Genomic DNA, 22,473 nt, shown 5'->3' on the forward strand with positions numbered 1-22,473 from the left:
ATGAGCGTCCTCCTTTCTTTACATTATTGTTTACAATAATGTTACCACTGTATGGTAAACCAGTGTTTTTAAAAAATACCACACTTTTCTGATGTCTACAAAATTCAGCTATTAAGGTATTCAAGCATCTCTAATTTTAAGCATTTGGGATTTGGGTCTTGCTGGATCAAGATTTAAATACACAAATATTTATGTAGCTTTTTTCTTGGTCACTCTCTTATCCGCAAGAGGTCACCACAGCAGATGGATCCCCATATTTAATGTGGCATAGATTTTTGTGCCGGATGTCCTTTCTGATGCAAACCTCCCCAGGGATTTATTTCTCTTCCAACCCGGGGATCTTTTGGATATTAAGTATGAAAATAGTCTTTTATAAAGTCAGCGAGGATGAAGACTACTGTTTCTTGTCTTGTCTCCTATGCTCCCCCATTTCTCTTTCCCCTCACTCTCTCAGCCATTTGTCTGGGATGACTGCCTAAGCCTCCCTGTTTCTTCCTGTTAAAAGGGTGTTTGTCCTCCCCACTTTTGACTGGTGCTTGCCCGAAGATAATCATCTGATTTTTGAGGGTTTTCTGAATTGAATTGAATTTAAAATGCAAGTCAAATATAACCAGCAGAGAAGAATTTAAAAAATTAATTTGAAAAAAATATATTTTTAATCACTGAGTCATGAAAAGTATTTGCATGAGTATGCTGCATTCAGTCTGGGTCAAGTGATTTTCACAGTTTACTAAGAATCACAGCAGCTCATTTGACTAGTAAAACCTGCATTCACTGCTGTTTTTCTCTGTGTGTGTGTGTGTGTGTGTGTGTGTGTGTGTGTGTGTGTGTGTGTGTGCGTGCGTGCGCGTTACTTCGGTCAAGATAGCAATCTGTTTATCAGATTGTGGTGGGCTGAACCATGTTTAAGAGTTACTAAATGGGTTTTATACTTAGCGATAAATCTGCAGTGCACCTTAAAGGTGTGATGTCAGTGCGCCCCAGGGTGGCTGTGGCTACAATGTAGCTTGCCATCACCAGTGTGTGAATGTGTGCGTGAATGGGTGGATGACTGGATATGTAAAGCGCTTTGGGGTCCTTAGGGACTAGTAAAGCGCTATATAAATACAGGCCATTTACCATTTACCATTTAGTATCATTTATATCCTTTTAACATGTCTAATCTTATTTATTGTACTATTTAGTCTCCATTTTGTACAAACGCTGCATTTTGTTTTTCTAATCTCAGCAACACCTTTGTAAGTGTGACCATCATCAATGATGTGACCTTTTATTTTGTAGAGGTTTTATCACAGATGTGTCTGAAAAGGTTCTTTGAAGAACTGTTGCTCTCAAAGAGTCTGCAAGAAAACTCATCTTCATGTGGTACTTCAAGGCGTACATATGCAACATGCATTCATATGAGAACATGAGTTCTTTGAAATATCGACACTCCTAAAAGCATAAGCAGGAAGGCTTTCTGTTGAGGTGAGCTGAAGCCTTGGAGTGATGGTTTCACTGAAATTGTCCAAGGACTGCATGTACAAGTGGGGGGGGGAGAAACATTTTCTAGGAGGAACTCTGGGAAAAAGAAAAGAATGAGGAGAGAAATCTCACATATTTTGGTACTATCTTCATATTCTGAATTTGTGGGGCATTTTGGCAATATAATTTGTAATTTTACATCAGATTTACTTGTTTCTCTTGGATATAAAACCACAGTTGCCCCCAGTTCTCTTCCTACTATGTAGTGAGGTAATAAGAAAGACATTGTTTCATGGATTGATATTCCTGACTGAGATAGGTACTGCATCAAGTATAAGAAGCATAACACAAGCTGATTCTGACCTATAGTATCTTTGTACCTCTCTCACAAAGCTGCTAGTTATATTAGCAAGAACATGACACAAAAAACTCTCCAGGAAGTCAAACAAGTGGCTCAGTACAGCAATTCAATCGAACTACAGAGTAACCAGTAATAATTCAATACAGAATACAGAGAGCTAACGAAACCACAAACAAGCAGATACAGAAACACACCAAGGCTGCAAGTGACCACCAGCCTGTGATGCTCAAAGACAATAAGTATCAACTAGTAAGTGATTACAGATAGAACAGGCACAGAGGCAAGCCTGCTCACATTAAACCATAGCTGCCACAACTTGACAGATTAGTTGCACTTTTAAAACTAGGTGCACAGTTTGCTGCACCTTGATCAGACTGAGCCATGTTCCAGTCAGTCATGGTACTGTGCTGGATGAAGAATGAGGACTGGAGCACAGAACTGGACCGCTGGTCCGATCTATGAGGATGACAAGCTACATGGCAGATGAGCATGGCATAAAACAGAGTCAAATTAGGATAACAAGGAAAAAGGGGGGTATGTGGTTGCTATGAGCTGATACAGTAACATATAAACCACAATAGAAACCAGGACCACAGCCATGTTCTTGTATTCCAACAAAACCCTACGGGCACCCACACAGGGACTCTCTCAAAGGGTCATAAATGTTCTTCTTGTAATGGCCTGCCTTTCTAGCAGCTTCTCATGGCTAGTTAGCTATGTGCTCACCCACCCACTCCTGTGCTGCCTTTTTAAAATATCTCAGGAGGGAAGCTTGTAGCAGATTTTGAGAATGTAGTTAAACAGACAGTATGGCAGTGTGAAGGTAGAGTAAAGGGCCATCACATCACAAGGGAAGCCAGGAATAAAATATTCACTCTGTGCATTGGAAATTCATTGTTCCAGCTGGTAGATTCAACCATTATAAAACAACATTATGTGATTTAATCTTGTAAGAGACAAACTGTAGCCACAGAGATGAAGGGGAGAGATGGGTGGGGGAAGTTAGACACAAAACATACTGATTTCATTCATTGTGACTTCCATTTAGGGCTCATAATCTGTGATATTAACCACTTTCATTTGCACAAAAATCTAATGAAAAAATCTAATTATGATGGTGCAATAACAACACTGTAAACAGGATCCATCCATCCATCCATTTTCTTAACTACTGATTAAGTTCAGGGTCGTGGCAGCTCCGGAAACCTGTTTGAGTTTTCATATGACTTCAGCATACACCCTGAACAGAATGGATATAAATATAGGAATTAAAGAAGTGCCAACAGATTTACATTAGAGTAGCACATTTAAAGCTTTTTATCCCAAAAATGTGCTGTTTAAAGATAAAAAGCTTGTTAGAGATTGGAGTCTTATTGTAAAACTGCTACACATATGACCCAGTGTATTAGTTGATGCTTGTTTCCAGTCGACCACAACACCAAAAACATTACACTTTCAGACAGAAGTACAAATTGCTAATGAGCTGATTTAAAAAATAATAATAAAAAGTAGAAGGAATAGCATAAAAATTATCGATCCGTGATCGTCTAGTCAATGAGCAGGCAGTTCTGACTACAGTATTACAGTGATGGGGGTAAATAATAACTGGATAATAACAAAAGCACAAAATTCCAGCCTGAATGTAGATAAGAATGTAGCTTAATATAGCTAAGATACATAATATATGCTATGGTGGGACATGCATATAAACCTATATTAAGTACCCCATTACAGGATGCATTCAGCGAGACTGCATGTAGTATATTTAAACTGGGATGAACCTGTGGATCGTGAAATGCATAGTGTTACACCAAGTGACCTGAAAGACGTGAAATAAGTTCTGAGCATTATCAGGTGGAGGCATGCACCTGGCTGGAAAGGCGTAGATTTATGCACAGTTTATAAAGTTGTCTGTTCCTCTGTGGAGCTGACTTTTTATCAGTGACCTTCCAGATATAGGATATTGTTTGGGGTTGCAGTAAGTTGAACATTAGCAAACTAGGGAAATTATTTACTTCAAGGAGTAGCTCAAGTGATGTGCAGAAATGAATTCTTAGGCAGTGGATCAACATAGGAAATACAGCAGAATAATGAAGGTGTCTCCAGGTAAAGAGGGTGTTTTGTCCTGGATTAAATAAAAGTTAAAGTGGAACAGGTTTGAATTGATGTATTTCATGTAATGTTGTAGTTGCCTTTTAAGTAATCTAGAGGCTAATGTTCTGATACTGTAGCAAACACTTCAGAGAAGAGATAACCTAGGTTAAAATGCTTCCACCTTTACATTTTTCACTTTCATAAACTACATATGGCTGCTGTCAAACTTAGTCCACTTTTTTCTTTTGCTTTTTTCCTAAAATGTCAGCATCTCAGCACTGAGGAAAACTACTTGTCTTTAAGATTGACACCCATGATATTTCAAAGCTAGACATCAAATTTTGGAAAGTGTTTTTTTTTTTTTTTTTTTTGCAATTACAGTCATTAGTCATAAAATAAAGAGCTCTCAGACATTTTAAGAAAATATTGAAAATATTTTTACGATTAACATAATGCTGTAAAAATGAACAGTTGCAAAAGGAAGCAATTAGTATGTTTTGCTGTAGCAAAAATTAGCAGCTTCTCTTCAGCGTGACAGATGATGACTAGATTCCATCATGTCCGTTCTGCTGATCCATTGCGACATCTCGCTCAGTAGCTGTCTGGTTCTCCTCCGCGTGGTCCTGAATGTCAATCCACTGAGCTCCCCCACACTCAGACAGTAGCTACCAGTAATGCCGCACTAATTAGCCAACCCTCTCAAGTGGCCAAGCCCTCCCAGTGGCATCCGTGCCAAACAGAATTATTAAAGAAGAGGGAGGAGGAGCTGCATCTCCTCTGCAGAGGAGCAAAACATCCAGTTTTAGTTTAGCATTCACTTCGTCACCCTGTGGCTGGGTGAGCCAAGGCTGTCATCAATATTAACACCTAGATACATCCGTCGCTGTAATACATTTTTTTTTCTCCTTTACCCCAACCTAATGAAAATTTCATGTGAATCACATAATTATAATTCCTTATTCAAATGAGCGCTGTCTAAGTAGTGGAGATGATTTGTGGCTCAGTGACTAAAAGCTGTTGTGTGGATGCTGATGCTGTTTTACAGTTTAGTCAGTGCAAGTCTGCGTGCATGTGAGTGTATAGTATATACTGTGTATGTGGTTGTGTGTGTTGGGAGGTGGTATGGTATAGCCTTCTAGGCCTGGTAACTAAGCTGCTTAGTTTATAAATAGATTAATTTTCTACATCGCTAATTTTTTAATTTAATAATCACTCCCTCCTCCACTCTGCAGCTCTTGGCCTTCCTCACCTCCTGTCTTTTGGCATTCCCTTGTCTTTGATGGCTTCTTTTCTGATTTGTTTATATATTTATTAATTCATTTACTACCCCCTCCCAATCCAATTTTAGCTGACATTTCTTGTCGAGATGCGAAGGATGACCTTTGAAAACAGAACACTTCCTGGCGGAGATGTGAAGGAGGTCTCACTCTGTGCTCAGAAGGCACTCCTCCTCTCCTCCTTTCTACTTAATGTATGCAAGCATAGAACAACTAAAACATATTTGTCACTTAATTGAAAGGCTCATGAGTATTAATAGTTAAAACATGAGTTGCTTTCCACTGATTATTTAGTTGTCACATTGTAGTTCCATATATAAAAATAAATTAATAAATTGCATCTCCGCTCACACTTTGTCATTATGAATTACATTTTAATCAAAGAAGAGTAATGGTGACAAATAATTTAATTTCTTTGCTGCGAGTCTGTTAAATATACACCTACATGGAGATATTTATCTTAGCTTAAAATAAAGACTGCAAACAGGGAAACATTTAGTCTGGCTCACCCACAAAACAGAAAGAAAAAGCACCCTACCAGCGCCACTAAAGCCTTCCAATCTTCTCACATTCTTACACTTGTTTATCTAAGCTAACAGTCAAGCATATACAGTGGGGCAAAAAAGTATTTAGTCAGCCACCGATTGTGCAAGTTCCCCCACCTAAAATGATGACAGAGGTCAGTAATTTGCACCAGAGGTACACTTCAACTGTGAGAGACAGAATGTGAAAGAAAAATCCATGAATCCACATGGTAGGATTTGTAAAGAATTTATTTGTAAATCAGGGTGGAAAATAAGTATTTGGTCAATAACAAAAATACAACTCAATACTTTGTAACATAACCTTTGTTGGCAATAACAGAGGTCAAACGTTTACTATAGGTCTTTACCAGGTTTGCACACACAGTAGCTGGTATTTTGGCCCATTCCTCCATGCAGATCTTCTCGAGAGCAGTGATGTTTTGGGGCTGTCGCCGAGCAACACGGACTTTCAACTCCCGCCACAGATTTTCTATGGGGTTGAGGTCTGGAGACTGGCTAGGCCACTCCAGGACTTTCAAATGCTTCTTACGGAGCCACTCCTTTGTTGCCCGGGCGGTGTGTTTTGGATCATTGTCATGTTGGAAGACCCAGCCTCGTTTCATCTTCAAAGTTCTCACTGATGGAAGGAGGTTTTGGCTCAAAATCTCACGATACATGGCCCCATTCATTCTGTCCTTAACACGGATCAGTCGTCCTGTCCCCTTGGCAGAAAAACAGCCCCATAGCATGATGTTTCCACCCCCATGCTTCACAGTAGGTATGGTGTTCTTGGGATGCAACTCAGTATTCTTCTTCCTCCAAACACGACGAGTTGAGTTTATACCAAAAAGTTCTACTTTGGTTTCATCTGACCACATGACATTCTCCCAATCCTCTGCTGTATCATCCATGTGCTCTCTGGCAAACTTCAGACGGGCCTGGACATGCACTGGCTTCAGCAGCGGAACACGTCTGGCACTGTGGGATTTGATTCCCTGCCGTTGTAGTGTGTTACTGATGGTGACCTTTGTTACTTTGGTCCCAGCTCTCTGCAGGTCATTCACCAGGTCCCCCCGTGTGGTTCTGGGATCTTTGCTCACCGTTCTCATGATCATTTTGACCCCACGGGATGAGATCTTGCGTGGAGCCCCAGATCGAGGGAGATTATCAGTGGTCTTGTATGTCTTCCATTTTCTGATGATTGCTCCCACAGTTGATTTTTTCACACCAAGCTGCTTGCCTATTGTAGATTCACTCTTCCCAGTCTGGTGCAGGTCTACAATACTTTTCCTGGTGTCCTTCGAAAGCTCTTTGGTCTTGGCCATGGCGGAGTTTGGAGTCTGACTGTTTAAGGCTGTGGACAGGTGTCTTTTATACAGATGATGAGTTCAAACAGGTGCCATTCATACAGGTAACGAGTGGGGGACAGAAAAGCGTCTTACAGAAGACGTTACAGGTCTGTGAGGGCCAGAGATTTTCCATGTTTGAGGTGACCAAATACTTATTTTCCACCCTGATTTACGAATAAATTCTTTACAAATCCTACCATGTGAATTCATGGATTTTTTTTTCACATTCTGTCTCTCACAGTTGAAGTGTACCTCTGGTGCAAATTACTGACCTCTGTCATCATTTTAAGTGGGGGAACTTGCACAATCGGTGGCTGACTAAATACTTTTTTGCCCCACTGTAGACTTACCACACAGTTCTGTCAATATCTCAAAAAAACCTCGTCAAAAATAACTTTACTTTCATAGCTTAATAGCTTCAGTCTTGTTTCTGTATATCTAAATGAACTATCCATGTGGTGGTTAGTGGTGGTGAACACCATGGAGCTGAATCAGAGAAGCTGCTCAGCTGCCTGACCAGTAAATGGTGCCACAGAAGGTGGTCAAGATTATCCAAAAAAAAAAAAGACAAAACTTTGGTGCCTTCAAAAGTGTCGAGTTGGCAGCCAATCACAGAGTCAGTCTACTCTCCCTATGGAACACAGCAAAGTACATTATGTTCCCCACAACTGAGTGATAGAAAATCTCCACCACTAAAGAAATGGAGCCTGCTCATCCTGTTCTTATACACAGCCTCTGTGTTGGTCTTCCAGTTTAACTTGTTGTCAATATCCTGTCCCAGAATGGACACGTGTAGCCATTCTTTTCCACCTGAAGTTAGTAATGGAAGTAAAAAAATAAGGTTTAAAGACATCCATATATTATGACTTAAACTGCTGTTTATAATAGAGTATAATAGAGTTATGAGCAAAAACATACCTGAGGTTTTAAATTGTAGAAGTCATAAATGGCCCAACATTGTCATTGTAGTTAGTAAAATAATTTATTCACTGGGTTGATATTACTAAACAAAGAAAATGCAGCTTTTCATAGCATATTACTGTAACAAAATTCTGCAAATGGAGCAATTTTATATATTTTTAGAAAAATATTTTTCAAAAATTTAATGCATGAAATTGGATCTTTGCTAGTGCTGTCTGCCCTCTAGGGCTAAGGGTGGGTATTTCATGACATGTTGCATTACAATGATTAATTTTTCCATTTAGGGTAGCATATAAAATAAGCAACAAAATCTTATACTGTGCTTTGGTGTAGGTCTATTTTGAGTCTGAAATCTTTGCTTGTTTGGAGCTCTCAGGTCTAATGTATTTAGATTATAAGGCCTTTGGTCTGATGTATGGCTGATGTAGTTTGTCAATTGACATGTACCTTTTTGGAGATCTGTGGTCTAAACATGTGTCTATTTCGGGATGTGTGATTTGATGCTGGTGTTGAGCAGCCCTGCTCTGCATCAACTAATGAGCTGCTGTTTGCTCGCCCACCTTTTGCCTCTCTCTCCCTGTCTGTCTCTCTCCCCCTCTCTCTCTTTCTCATTCTCCCATAATGTATTCTTTCAGTGCATAATACAACCCCTTTGGGAACACAGGTTTCCTTTTGGAGATGAAATTTCATGCAGCATCTTTACATATTCTGCCACACATCTCCTCTATTTAGAGCATTCACATCAGCGTACATTTCAAGTGTGTTTAACCAATACGTGTGAGTGTGTTTATGCAGATGTAAAAATTTCTTAAATCTGCAAGTGTGTGTGTTTGCATGTGTGATTGCATGTGTGATATCACAGGAAATAAGTCAGACCTGCAACATCCTTAGCTCCCTGTTGCTATAGCGACACGTCTGGATACAGGAGCATCTAATGTCTTCCATACAAATTAACATATTAGACTGTGTGTGAGTGTGTGTGTGTGTGTGTGAGAGAGAGAGAGAAAATATTAAAACTGCATACTCTATTGTGTGTATTTGGCACTTTTTATTTATTATTTTATTTGTTTTATTATGTTATTTAAATTATATATCACACTGTTTATACAATTTCCATGTTTTTTAGACACATTCTAATAATGGTCTTATGCTCTGTAATACAATCCTGATGTTACTGATATATGTAGAAAACTGTTCATTTTAAAATTTTTACTAATTAGGTATCCATATTTTGATAATCAACCTGTTATCTATTTGCTGAATTATATTTTGAGTTGCTCCTTTAAGGTTCAGTATATGTATCATAAATTACATCATGTCATTTCCTGTGACTGAATAAATCATTTCTTCCTCCTCTTATAGATGCTCTTACTTTTATATCAGTTCAAAGCAGCAATAATGTGCAGAATATATGAGTCACTGAGCGAGTGTTGCTCTGAAACTACAGCAAAGAAAACAATGATCAGATAAAATGATTCTCTCATGATGTAATAGAGCACTTTGATGCTTCATATACAGCTAATAGGATTCAATGTTGTACACTGCTTTATGATAAACGGCTATTTTAAAACCCTTACAGAGAGGTTATATGATTTAATAAATGTATTCATAGATGCCTGATGTTCATATTTAAACTAATTCAAGGTTCTGGTCAAATCACTTGTAAGTCTCTGGTTGTTTGCTATTGAATTTAATGGCTTCCTAAGCCGGAGGGTTTCCTTAAGTCAATTGAATTATTTGACTTGAAAGCGGTCAACTTACTTTTATTGAGTTGGCTGAGCCCTGAAGCTCCACTCAGCCAGGGCTGGTCCCTTTTCTTTGTCAATAGTACTTTGCCTTATTTTCATCCATTAATACAGGCATGTGGATTCTCATTGCAATTAGGCTGTTTAATTTTGTCTTACTAAAATGTGGCTTTGTTATTTAAAGAAAATACTCCGACCTCTTTGGTTCTTTGGACACTTGCAGATCCATTTTTAAATGAATAAATGTGTTTTCCCCATTAATACACTCAGCAACCTGTAATGACAAAGTGAAAATGTGTTTTGTTTGGGTTTTTGTTTTTTGTACATTTATACTTACTGAAAACTTCTCATATTCAGTATTTGGCACTTCAGTTTGTAATAAGGTGAACTGGAAATCAGACCTCAAAGCGCTGTATCTGGTGAACGCCTTATCATCTAGCTAATACAATTCTAATGGTAAAGTATGGCAGTTGCTGTTTTAGTTGGGGGTTGCTGTTGGGGTGCCTCTCAGAACCAGGAACAGGGAGTTGGTCAGAACTGTAGAAGATGAATACCCCTTCAGACTGAAATTGATTGACACTGTCCACCCCCAAAATAACACACACACATCATTTGCTCTAGCTGTTTTTATACTCTATAGTTATGTGTCAAAGCAACTTTTAGAAATGGGTTCTCCCATAAACTTGACAAAATTGTGTAAGTTGAATTTTGTGGGCGATCGTGGCTCGTGGCTCAAGAGTTGGGAGTTCGCCTTGTAATTGGAAGGTTGCCGGTTCGAGCCCCGGCTTGGACAGTCTCGGTCGTTGTGTCCTTGGGCAAGACACTTCACCCGTTGCCTACTGGTGGTGGTCAGAGGGCCCGGTGGCGCCAGTGTCCGGCAGCCTCGCCTCTGTTAGTGCGCCCCAGGGTGGCTGTGGCTACAATGTAGCTTGCCGTGAATGTGTGGGTGAATGACTGGATGTGTAAAGCGCTTTGAGGTCTTTAGGGACTAGTAAAAGTGCTATACAAATACAGGCCATTTGCCATTTTGTAACTTGTTTTGACATTGCAAAACATTTTATTTACCGTAATTGTCGGACTATAAGCCGCTACTTTTTGCACAAGCTTTGAACCCTGCGGCTTTTAGTCAGGTGCGGCTTTTCTATGGATTGTCCGTGATTTTTGTCATATCGTAAGACGATTTGTTTTGTGTGTTCCGCTGTTGTACGACACTACGTTGCCTGGCGGAAGGATCGGGGTTCAAGAGTGGTATGTTAGTCACATGTCCGTCCGCCAGGCAACGTAGTGCCGTACGAAGTAGCGCGAAAAACAAACTTCAAAGTAGCGGTACGCGTTCAGCGGGAGTCGTGGATGATGAGCGGTGATAAACTTGCAAGTTATGCCCAAAAAAGCAAGTTATGCCCAACTCCACGGTGGATTCTGACAGCGTGGAAAAGTGTGAAAACATCCACGATCACCAACGGATTTTGAAGGGCTTCACTGCTGCATGATGGAGAGGAGGACACCGCCACGGCCCTTCTGAGGGTGTTCGACTCTGACACTGACAATGAGGATTTCTTTGGTTTTGAAAGTGACAACGAAGGAGAGAAGCGGAGAGTGGATGACGAAGCCATCCTGAGCCTGTTTGTATCCGACACTGGAGAAGAGGACTTTGGTGGTTTTAGTGCGCAGGAAGAAGAGAAAGATGGTGAATGACTGACTTTTCTTCTTGTTAAAGCTGTGTCACTGCACCTGAGCCTAAAAGGTAGTCCGAATCTATTTTTCTGGTGTGCTGTAGGCTACTGTTATGTACTACATGTGCAAATATGTACCCATAACTTGTTTTTCAAAATATTAATAAAAGTGATGTCTCCAAACAGCCATCTCTTTCCTGACAATTCCCTTTGTGCATATTCTCTTACATATGATAAGTCAACATTGAAACACCTGCGGCTTTTAGTCAGGTGCGGCTAATGTATGTACAAAACAGGATTTTCCCCTGATTTTAGCTTGTGCAGCTAATATTTAGGTGCGCTTTGTAGTCCGGGAAATATGGTATATAGAAACAAAAAAAAAAAGCATTCTGTTTTTTCCTAACATTAACTGAATCCAAAGCCTGTAGAGTCATTGCTGCCACTATGTCTCCTTCTGTGTATTCAGGTAAGGTTCTGAATGCTTAAATAAGGGATTTAAACATTTCGGTCTTAAATTATAAATTTGCAAACATCTATAAAGGCATAAACTTGTGCTTATAGTTCATTGCTTCTAGATTGATGGGGAAATGCCAGTTTTATCTGTTTAAAAATAAATCTAGAACATTGCAAAAAAAAAAAAAAAACCCAAAGAGACTAAAAGTTTCCCTTTAGCTTAAAAGGGGGAGAAAAATGTCAAAATGACCCCACAAAGCTTTGCCATTGGGTTTCTGGAACTAAAAGACCTCGGAAATGGAACAGAAGAAATTGTACAAAAGCAGAACAAACATGACATCAAGGAAGGGACCTAAAATAATTCACATAAAATAACTCGATTTAACATTCCTTTTGTTTTTCTTTCTTCCACAGAAACTTGTCAAAGAATCCTCTCACCACTCTGTCATGGCAGCTCTTCCAGCACCTCCAACTCCAAGAGCTGTAAGTCTCGTCTGATCTGTCTCGCTGCCTTTTGTTTGTATTTTATTACAGCACTTTATCACTGCTCCCTACGTACTATCAGCCTCAATACAAATTGTCTTCACCGCATACCATTATAATTCCTGTCTTTGTTGTACAAAACCTCTAATTTGTCGGAGTGCATGCAGAAGACTGGCCCTATAGGCACTATAATGGCACTGTGATCTTATAAGTCATTTGTTGACTTAATTAACGTGCACAAAGGAAATTTAATGGCCTGGTAGGAGAAGGGAATCTCACCCCGTTTCCTTGTTTGTTATGAATATTTTAGTGATCATTGTGTTTATGAAATGAGTTTGCTCTTTCACCACCAGGGAGAACATTGCGATGTGGACCCGCTTGTAATTTACACATCATTACGCCTGTCAGCGCTGTCCATCATATGAACCTTAGCTGCTCCCCGAACGCTTGCGCTCCTCATATGCGCCTCCTGGCATATAAAACTGTGGTATAGCAGGATGTGATACAAGGCTATTTCAAGCAGGCCTCCTTATTGTGCTATTTTCAGAGGTAGAAGCAGAGCAGGCCCACAGAGAGCACGACACAATGCTGATCTCTGGCCGTACACTGCAAACAGCAGAGCAGAGGGATAACCCTACAAACATGTTGTAGGCTTGCATTTTGGACATTTAGCTTCAAACGTAACCCTCACACTTGCAGGACTCACCAATATTACGGAGAGATGTTTTTTGTTCTGTGTAGGAAGCAGCTCACACCATACCCTATAACAGAGCTACACAAGTGTCGTCTCACTGTGGGCCCGCATTGGAGGCAGATGGGTCTCTGAATCCCTCTTTGTGCCTGTTATTGGGTTGTGAATTTTATTCCTGACTGAAAATGGCAATTCTTCACATTTGTTGTCTTACCAGCTGTCCAGTTCTCAATCTAGTTTGGCATTTGGCTCATCTTATTATTCATACAGGGTCTAACTTATATATAAAATATCTTTTCCAAAGTTTTTTCACAATTTTCCTCTTCCAGATCACAGCGTAAAATATAGCTTTGCAAATGATTATTAAAGGCCTTGAAAGCCTGGGATCCCACATGAGCAGTATTTTTTGTCTTTTTCACGAGAGATTTCTCTATTTGTGTTTTTCTCTCTATGTCAACTCATCATTTTTTAACCTTGGCTTTATTTATTCATGAATGCATTATGTTCTAAAGAAATCCTTAAAAAGCAAAGTTAAGTCAAAATCTCTGGGGCTTTAAGTAAGCATATTCAATAACTGGAATAGCCCTTTTTTAAGAAGTTGCATACTATTGTAAATCTGTAGCATTGTTCTGCCAGAAAAGGTTGGCTGAGATTAAGTTATTTGGCGCCGTCTGGTTGAGGTGTTTCTGGCATGTCCAATTAGGGTCACAATCAAGAGATTACATCTCTTGGCTGGCTTGGGAACGCTGTGGTGTGGCCAGTGAGTGGGGAAACGGTCCGGGCATCTCTTATTAGACGCTGCCCCTCCGACCCAGACCCAGATATGCATGCATGCACGGCTGCATGGATGGATGCATGAATTATGAGAGATTTTCACTGAAAAATCTTTTCTCCAGTCACACAGGCTGCAAAAAAATTTAACAACACATAGTTTAACTAGACCAATACTGAATATATAGAAACATGCATAAGATTCATCTGCAAAGAAACTAATAGCCAAAACTGCAGAATAAATCTTATTTCTCTTTTTGCCATAAATAACAAACAGCAGCACAGCAACAGCACATAATGCATTTTTTGTATTAATATATTATACATTGTAGCTTTAATTTCACACTGTCAGGGTTCCTGGGTCGTTGACCCAGTGATTTCAGTTTGTTCATGTTCAGTTTAGTTCGCCACATTAATATTCTCACTTCCTGTTTTTCCCCGTGTCAGCTTGTCTTCCATGTCATTAGTCAGATTATGTTCAGCTCTGTACTCACCTGTTTCCAATCATTGTCATCATTCAACCTGTGTATTTAAGTTCCTCGGTTTCACCAGTTCTCTGTCGTGTCATTGATGTTATGTCGTCGTCTCCGTCTGTATGTTCAGCTAGTCAGCCAGCCATCCTTCCAGTCTTTCAGCCAGCCAGTCACTCCATCGTTCCTGCTTTGTTCATTCACCCTCCAATAAATCCTCTTCATTTCTGCACCGTGAGTCCAGCGTTTGGGTCATCTCTTCCACGCCTCCACACACAACCTCTGACAGAATGACACGACCCGTGCCAAGAAGACACGCTTTTGACCCAGCGGACTCGGACCTTTACGAGCGGCAGGACGCAGCGCTCTCCATTTGGGCGGAGAAGCTCAGGTGGAAACAGCGGCTCTTCTCAGAGAGGGAGCACGTCTTTGAGGGGACTCGTCTGGCTCTGGGCGGGCCTCGGAGACGCCGCGGTCCTCCACCTGCTGCCTCACCTGCATCGGAGCATTCGCCGCGGAGAGTGGGCGTCGCAGGCCAAGCTTCGGCCGCTCGCTCTCCCGCTGCTCCGCTCCTCGCTCGCCCGCCAGCCGTTTTACTCACCGGACCTTCAACTTCGCCATGGCACAGCGGCTCCGCCTACCACCTCAGCTCAATGGAGGCTCCCGTGCCAGAGGCTCGGCTGTGTACCCCGCCTGCTGCCTCTTCCCGGAGAAAGCGGCGCACACGTCGCCATAAAACGGACTACTTTCAGCCACTCCCGATGGTGAGCTCCAGTGACTGTTTTTCGCACTCACCATCTGACTACTCACTTGAAACGCACCATAGACTCACTTCTGATTCATGGGGAGTCTCCCTCCTAGACGAGGACGTGGACTGGGAAGAGTTTTTCTGCTCTTCTCCAAAGACTGTAAATAGTGGTGGCAGGAAAACCAGAACAATCGCCAATAAACCTGCCAGTAACACACACACCGTCACTATTTCCACACCCAGTGTTCAGCCATTTCCCACCAGCACGGGGGCCCAGTCTACGCCCACACCAGTGCCAGCTCCCAGGAGGAGGGCAGCTGCGACCCGGTCTACCTCCACACCTGCTTCTGTTTCTCAGGTGGGGGTGACTGGTGTCCAGCCACCTTCCGTGCCCGTCCCAGCGCCCAGGTTGAGGGCAACCCGAACCCAGCTTGACCTCCCTGGAGGCTTGGAAGAGCTAACCGGTCCACCGGCTACCTCACCACTTCATCCACCTCCTGACCCAGCCTTTCACGCCCTCGCACTATCCCTAGTTAGATTAGCTGAACTGTCCCCTGCTCAGGCCCCAGCTTTATTAGCCCAGGCTGCAGTTTTGTCCCCTTCGGTAACCCAGTCATCAGCTCAGCCACCAACCTCAGCTCCGTTGTCAGCCTCGCCTACCTCTGTTCCTCCTTTAACATCTCCACTCCCGCCAGTTCCCTCACCTGCTGTTCAGCTTTCAATTCAGTCAGTTCCCTCACCTGCTGTTCAGCTTTCAATTCAGTCAGTTCCCTCACCTGCTGCTCAGCTTTCAATTCAGTCAGTTCCCTCACCTGCTGTTCAGCTTTCACTCCAGTCAGTTCCCTCACCTGTAGCTCAGTCTGCTCCTGTCCTCCAGTCTCCTGTAGCTCAGTCTGCTCCTGTCCTCCAGTCTCCTGTAGCTCAGTCCCCTGTCCAGTCAGTCCAGTCTGTTCCTGTCCCCCAGTCGCCCGTCCTCCAGCCTGTCCAGTCTGTCGTTCACTCTTCTGTAGTCCAGTCTGCCGCCCAGTGCCCTGTAGTCCAGTCGCCTCCTGTTTCCCAGTCGCCTGTCCACCATCCCGTTCAGTTCCCGGACCTGCAGCCACAGCACCCAGAGCCAGCTGTGAGCCTTCCTGCTTCTCAGCCAGGGGTTTCTGCACCCGCTGGCCCGGCCGCTCCTCGGCCAGAGGCCTCCGCGCCTACTGGCCCGGCCGCTCCTCGGCCGGAGGCCTCCGCGCCTACTGGCCCTGCCTGTCTCCGGCCGGAGGCCTCCGCGCCTACTGGCCCTGCCTGTCTCCGGCCGGAGGCCTCCGCGCCTACTGGCCCTGCCTGTCTCCGGCCAGAGGCCTCCGCGCCTACTGGCCCTGCCTGTCTCCGGCCAGAGGCCTCCGCGCCTGCATCGCCTGGTCAGGCCTCTGCCTCAGCTGCACCCACGCCCGGCCCGGCCTCTGCCTCAGCTGCACCCACGCCCGGCCCGGCCTCTGCCTCAGCTGCACCCACGCCCGGCCCGGCCTCTGCCTCAGCTGCACCCACGCCCGGCCCGGCCTCTGCCTCAGCTGCACCCACGCCCGGCCCGGCCTCTGCCTCAGCTGCACCCACGCCCGGCCTCTGCCTCAGCTGCACCCACGCCCGGCCCGGCCTCTGCCTCAGCTGCACCCACGCCCGGCCCGGCTTCTGCCTCAGCTGCACCCACGCCCGGCCCGGCTTCAGCCTCCTCAGAGCCTTCGTCGGCTGCAGCCTCCTCAGAGCCTTCGTCTGCTGCAGCCTCAGCCTGTGCTTCGCCTGGTCCCGCCTTGACTGGTCCCGTCTCGACTGGTCCTGTGCCCACCGGGCCTCGGCCAGTACGCCTGACACTGGAGAGCCGCCGCCGCTGCCTTCCGCGCGGCCGGCCCCCTGAACTGCACCGTCATCGCCTGAGTGGCCGCCGTCGCCTTCCGCACGGCCGGCCCCCGGACCGCCTTCGCCTGAGTGGCCGCCGTCGCCTTCCGCACGGCCGGCCCCCGGACCGCCTTCGCCTGAGTGGCCGCCGTCGCCTTCCGCACGGCCGGCCCCCGGACCCTCTTCTCCTGGGTGGCCGCCGTCGCCTTCCGCACGGCCGGCCCCCCGAACTGCGTCCACGTCGCCGCCGTCGCCTCCCGCACGGTCGGCCCCCGGACCAGCGCTGTCATCGTCGCCGTCGCCTCCCGCACGGTCGGCCCCCTGAACTGTCTCTGTGTGGACTCCGTCCCTCCGTCCTGGGCCCCCTCCGCCCGCCCTGTCCTGGTTTTTCGTTCTTTTGGCCGTCGGGTGCCGGCCTTTGCGGGGGGGGTACTGTCAGGGTTCCTGGGTCGTTGACCCAGTGATTTCAGTTTGTTCATGTTCAGTTTAGTTCGCCACATTAATATTCTCACTTCCTGTTTTTCCCCGTGTCAGCTTGTCTTCCATGTCATTAGTCAGATTATGTTCAGCTCTGTACTCACCTGTTTCCAATCATTGTCATCATTCAACCTGTGTATTTAAGTTCCTCGGTTTCACCAGTTCTCTGTCGTGTCATTGATGTTATGTCGTCGTCTCCGTCTGTATGTTCAGCTAGTCAGCCAGCCATCCTTCCAGTCTTTCAGCCAGCCAGTCACTCCATCGTTCCTGCTTTGTTCATTCACCCTCCAATAAATCCTCTTCATTTCTGCACCGTGAGTCCAGCGTTTGGGTCATCTCTTCCACGCCTCCACACACAACCTCTGACACACACACAAGATCCAGAACTTTTTCCCTAAGTAAACACTGAAGGCTGCAGTGTAATTCAACAATTAAATGACCTGAAATCACAATGTAAATCACACAAAGCAGAGTAAAATAGTAAGCTCAGTTTCTTCCTGAACCAAATCACTGTTACAGCTCACAGGGCACGATTTGCTCTGATGTGCAATCCTATTTCTTCTTAAGCAACCATTCTAGATGCGTACAAATGGTGCCTTTGTTTTCCTACATGAAAAGCAGGGCCAGGGTGATGCCCGTGTTTCTACTGAATGCTGATGAGGAGTGAGGGCTTATGTCTATTCCATTTTGTGTGTTTAGTTAAGAGGTGTCAGTCGAAGTGGCGTGGCGGCACAGACGTGGGTCGAGGCGTTATGCAAAAAGGAAACCATGTGGAATCAGGCCTTGCTAATAGGAAATGAGTCACTCTATCATGAGCTGGCGACGTGTCCCTGACATCATTACTCTCTTTACCGTGTCTGTATGGTCACCCGAAACCAAATTGGCTTGGAAAGTGCCAATCATTCAATCATGCCAAATGAATCCTGCTCACCGGACAGCTATTGCCTTTAATTATTAGAATATTTCAAAATGCAGTATCAATGATAAATGCCCACCCGTGTTGCTCAACCACACTGATATTATGTAAATAGAGGAAGATCAAACCGGCTGAAATAATTTCCGTTTTATGTGACGAAAGGAGAGCGTGGCCCTTTGCCACGACGGTGTCGCTAAACCGTGTTATCTCAGTCACTCTAGGCACTGTTATTGTAATTATATTTCATTCTTTTTTTAACAATGAAAGTGAACCAATTTCAAAGCTGCAACACAGTGGTGACAGTGACCTGCAATGAATAGGAAATGTGCAAATGGTTTAATTTAAGCCTGGAAGTCCTTTACAAGCTTTAAAATAACAGCGTCTCTGTTGGTTAATTCATTGTATGTATCATTACTGCTACTTAAAGCATTGCTCTAATTGCTTTCACAAGTTGTTGTGAATGAGAATAAAGGGGGGAAATGATGCGTACCACATGGCACGTGCAAATAACAGTTTTTAAAAAAAAGAATTTAATTAATACAGATCAAACGCTGACCAGGAAGATGATACAAAAAAAACGATAAAAGTACTCACTGACAACACCATTAAGCAACACACAGTTTCATCAAAGGAGCACTGATTGGCCAAGTTTGGAATTAAACGCTGCATTTCCTGCTTCTGAGTGCTGCTTTACACATAATTAAACTGGTGTAAAGCATGTTTCCGTCAGTAGAAAGTGGTGCGCAACAGCTGCTTTAACATGGAGGCATGACTCCTGTTAACCTCAAACACCCTCTACATTTTCAGTAGCTTGCTGTGGTTCAGATACGTTGAACCTGCACCTCATTCACCAAATATTACAGTGGATCCATTACAACGAGACAACATTGAAGAGGGTGAAGGAGTTGTTATCATTCAATGTGTTTACTCTTATCAAACACTTCTTATCAAGCCCACTAACGTGTAACTCTAAAACAGTTACTTTGTTTTGCAGGTTGGTTGCACAGATATTTCACACTCCTTGCAATATCTTAATATCAGTAACAATGGCAATACTATCAGGGAAATCTCAATAATCTCAAGTCTTTTGTGACTCCTGTGAAAGGCTTCAACATCACATTGAAGCCATACAATGGATGTCTGCTGTGTGCTGCCTCTGGATGAGACACAGATAATCGGCTCTGCCTTTTTGTCTGTGTGCCCTTTAGCCAAAGGACTGGAGCTACTGCGATGTGGTGCAAACCCAGCCAATCATAAGCCATACAACGGCTGCAAATATTCTTCTTCTTTAGCAACTGACGCGATCTGCCTGAGGCAACGCGCCTCTCGAATCCCTTTATTCTGTTAGCGGCTCTTTAATCCCAACTCTCAGGGAAGCAGCGGCCGACGCAAAGTCAAACATTCAAACCTCTCGCTGCAAAATGGAATTTTCTTTGAGTATGTGTGAAGTGTGAATGGATCAAACTGGTAATCTTGTGATATGGCTGCCAGGTGATTAGAAAGAATTAAATGCCGAATTTCCAAGAGCAGCATGACAGGTAAATTGCTGAAGTTTAACCTTCGTTTTATTAGGACCTAGTTGCACTCAGGACAGACTTACTTAAATGCATGACATTTACATGGACTTTTCAGAAACATCAAAGACTGACTCACATGAGGGTAAAGGAGTATTAAAATGTTAAATGTGGTGGAAAAGACTTGACTGGGGGCAGCAGTGGCCTAGACTTTCAAGAGGTCACCACATGCTCTGAAACTCAGACTGCTGGGTACAATCTGTGCAGAGGGAAGAAAACGTGTCAAGTTGTCAACACAGATCTTTGTGAAAGCAGCCACGAGTAAAAATTAAAAATACAAGGCCTTTCCCTTTTAAAACAATACCTCTGAACTACTGGTGGGGCATAGAGACACTTAACACTTGGCTGAAAAAGCTCTGTCACACCAGATGATGTCTTTACTGTTGTAGGGTCATCTTTTAGTTTGGCTTAATCTCTTAGTTTGACACAGGACAGCTGGAGGAAATTTACTGTATCGCCTGTAGCACGCTTTGTATGCTTACATACATCAAAACCAGTTTAGGTTCTGTGGATCTATTGTGCTTTTTCCGTATTTTCCATCATATTCTGTTACAATGGCCAAAGTTTAAAAAATGAGAAGAGCATATGTACAAGTTATGCCTGTGAGCCAAATCTCCTTTTTCATACTATAATAACTTGGTTTCTGAGATTTATTTTTTCTACACTTGGCTCTGTGTGATGTTACTGAGAGGGGATATCAGGTACACCAATCTGGCTTTGAGCAGCAAGCCCTACACTAGTCAACCTCCTGTTAGGGAGAAGCAGCCAATCTCAAGATAGTTGGCTTAACCAACTATCTTGCCGATTTGCAACAGTTAAAAACTAACAACCTGATTACCCCACATACATATTTTATGAGTTTTTTTTACTCAGAAGTAACACTGCAGGACTTGGTTGTGCATTAGCAACAAAAAGTTTCATTTGAGCCTGAGAGGGTTAAAGGCAGGTTGGCCTTAAAGGGAAGGAAACTAAAATGATTGACGTTGTTTCAGATGGTGCAGTTCCTCAATTCAACCAATCAATTCCCAGTATGTTAATAAAATGATGAATAAAAGTGAAAAATATGAATTATTTTGAGCTGTGAAATATGCAAATCTCCTCTAGTAAAGTCCAAGAATAAAAAATATGGATCTGAATGAGCATAACTGGCCCGCTTAAACATTTAAACAGTCATACCAAGCTCACGAGTGTGCGTTTACACCTGTGTAATAATTACCCTGCCCCACATACAGTGAAGAAAACTGTCAGATACATGAATACCTAAAAACTGAAAGCCCAACCGCTTTTACATGGCATAGAATTTATACAATTAAAATGTGAGTAATTGTAATGGTATACAGGAAACAATCCCATGGCAGCATGACAGAAGCTCTCACTTGACGCGATTGCTCTGACTTTAGGTATGACTGTGTGATAGATTCATATAAAATGCACTTTGCATTTGTGGTAGTATAAATAGTTGTTTCAATGTATACTGATTATCTGTATGTTTACTTTCCACCATATCTGTGATGATGCACTTAAGGTATTTAGAGAAGTTTGATTAAAGCCAGTAAGTTAAAATTGAATTAAAAGATAAATACATAATATTAAAGGTTCCCATCAGATGTTTGGTAATAGATGAACATGTTCTGCTTTGAATCATATTTTGTGTCTAAGTTAAAATTGTTTAGATGGATTCACCCTCAGTGAAACATCTGTGTATCAGTACACAAATATGAAAATATACATGGTGCAATTTTTAATATTAGAGTTGGGAAAGTTCTGAGGATATCTGAATAAGGCATGATGTCACAAATCGTGTTTTCAGGGTCACACCTCAAGCTCAGGTTTTAAGAGAATCATGTAAAGATTTTCAGTTGAGGAATCTGAAAACAGCTAGTATCAAAGTCTGCTCATTCACCAGTCTGTGTGTCTAAAAAATTCACAAGAAGCAGAAAAGACCAAAACCTGTTTCTGAATTTCAGGAGAATGTAACAAACAGCAAAATAGTAGAGCCCAAACCAAACCCCTTAAAACTGGTGCTGCTAAATTGAGGTGCTGTATTTTTAGAGTCATCAGCCTATTTTCAATGAAATTTGAAAAATCAGATATTCCTTGAAATGATAAAGCATCGTGATTCAAGGGGTATAAACTATTCCAGGATACCAGTAACTCTGCAACAATAGTTCCTTAATTATAATCAAATGTGCACAAAAATAAAACAATCATTTCCTGCCTTTTCACCATAGGGGCACGCACTTGTTAAATCACAGTTTTCACTTTAAACTGAGTCAAACAAACAAAATGCTTCTAAGCTTTTAGTCGTTTTTAGTAACATTGAGGTTCAATGTTAAGGGTTTAATTTATTTCTGATGTTTTCCCTTTCAGTTTCCATTCTCTTCCCAAACAGTGTTTTTGTGCCCTGTAAACAACACTTTTACAAAATGGCCTGCCATGTGTTAATTTGAAAATGCTGGCTTGGTTGTGTTTTTCCAAATAGTGAGTGTCTAGGAGGGATTGGGTGGTATTAAAGTAAAAATAAGCTAATAATTTGCTTATTTTATCAGTTGTTCACTGGCATAATAAGCAACAGATTTGTTGTTAATGATTTATATTTAGATTTGT

General features: G+C 42.9%; 1 protein-coding gene across 1 annotated transcript in view; it reads left to right on the forward strand.

Annotated features, from left to right (window-relative positions):
* ntrk3b (neurotrophic tyrosine kinase, receptor, type 3b) overlaps positions 1-22,473 on the forward strand; it is a 227,489-nt gene that overhangs the window by 90,408 nt on the left and 114,608 nt on the right. The window contains exon 4 of the mRNA XM_085351927.1: positions 12,276-12,344. Within this exon, the coding sequence (XP_085208053.1) occupies positions 12,276-12,344 (69 nt within the window). The remainder of the gene's footprint in view (positions 1-12,275; positions 12,345-22,473) is intronic.

Source organism: Diplotaxodon limnothrissa, linkage group LG1 (genome assembly GCF_057381915.1).
Source record: "Diplotaxodon limnothrissa isolate DT_005_m linkage group LG1, D_limnothrissa_male_GT1.1, whole genome shotgun sequence".
Lineage (NCBI taxonomy): Eukaryota > Metazoa > Chordata > Actinopteri > Cichliformes > Cichlidae > Diplotaxodon > Diplotaxodon limnothrissa.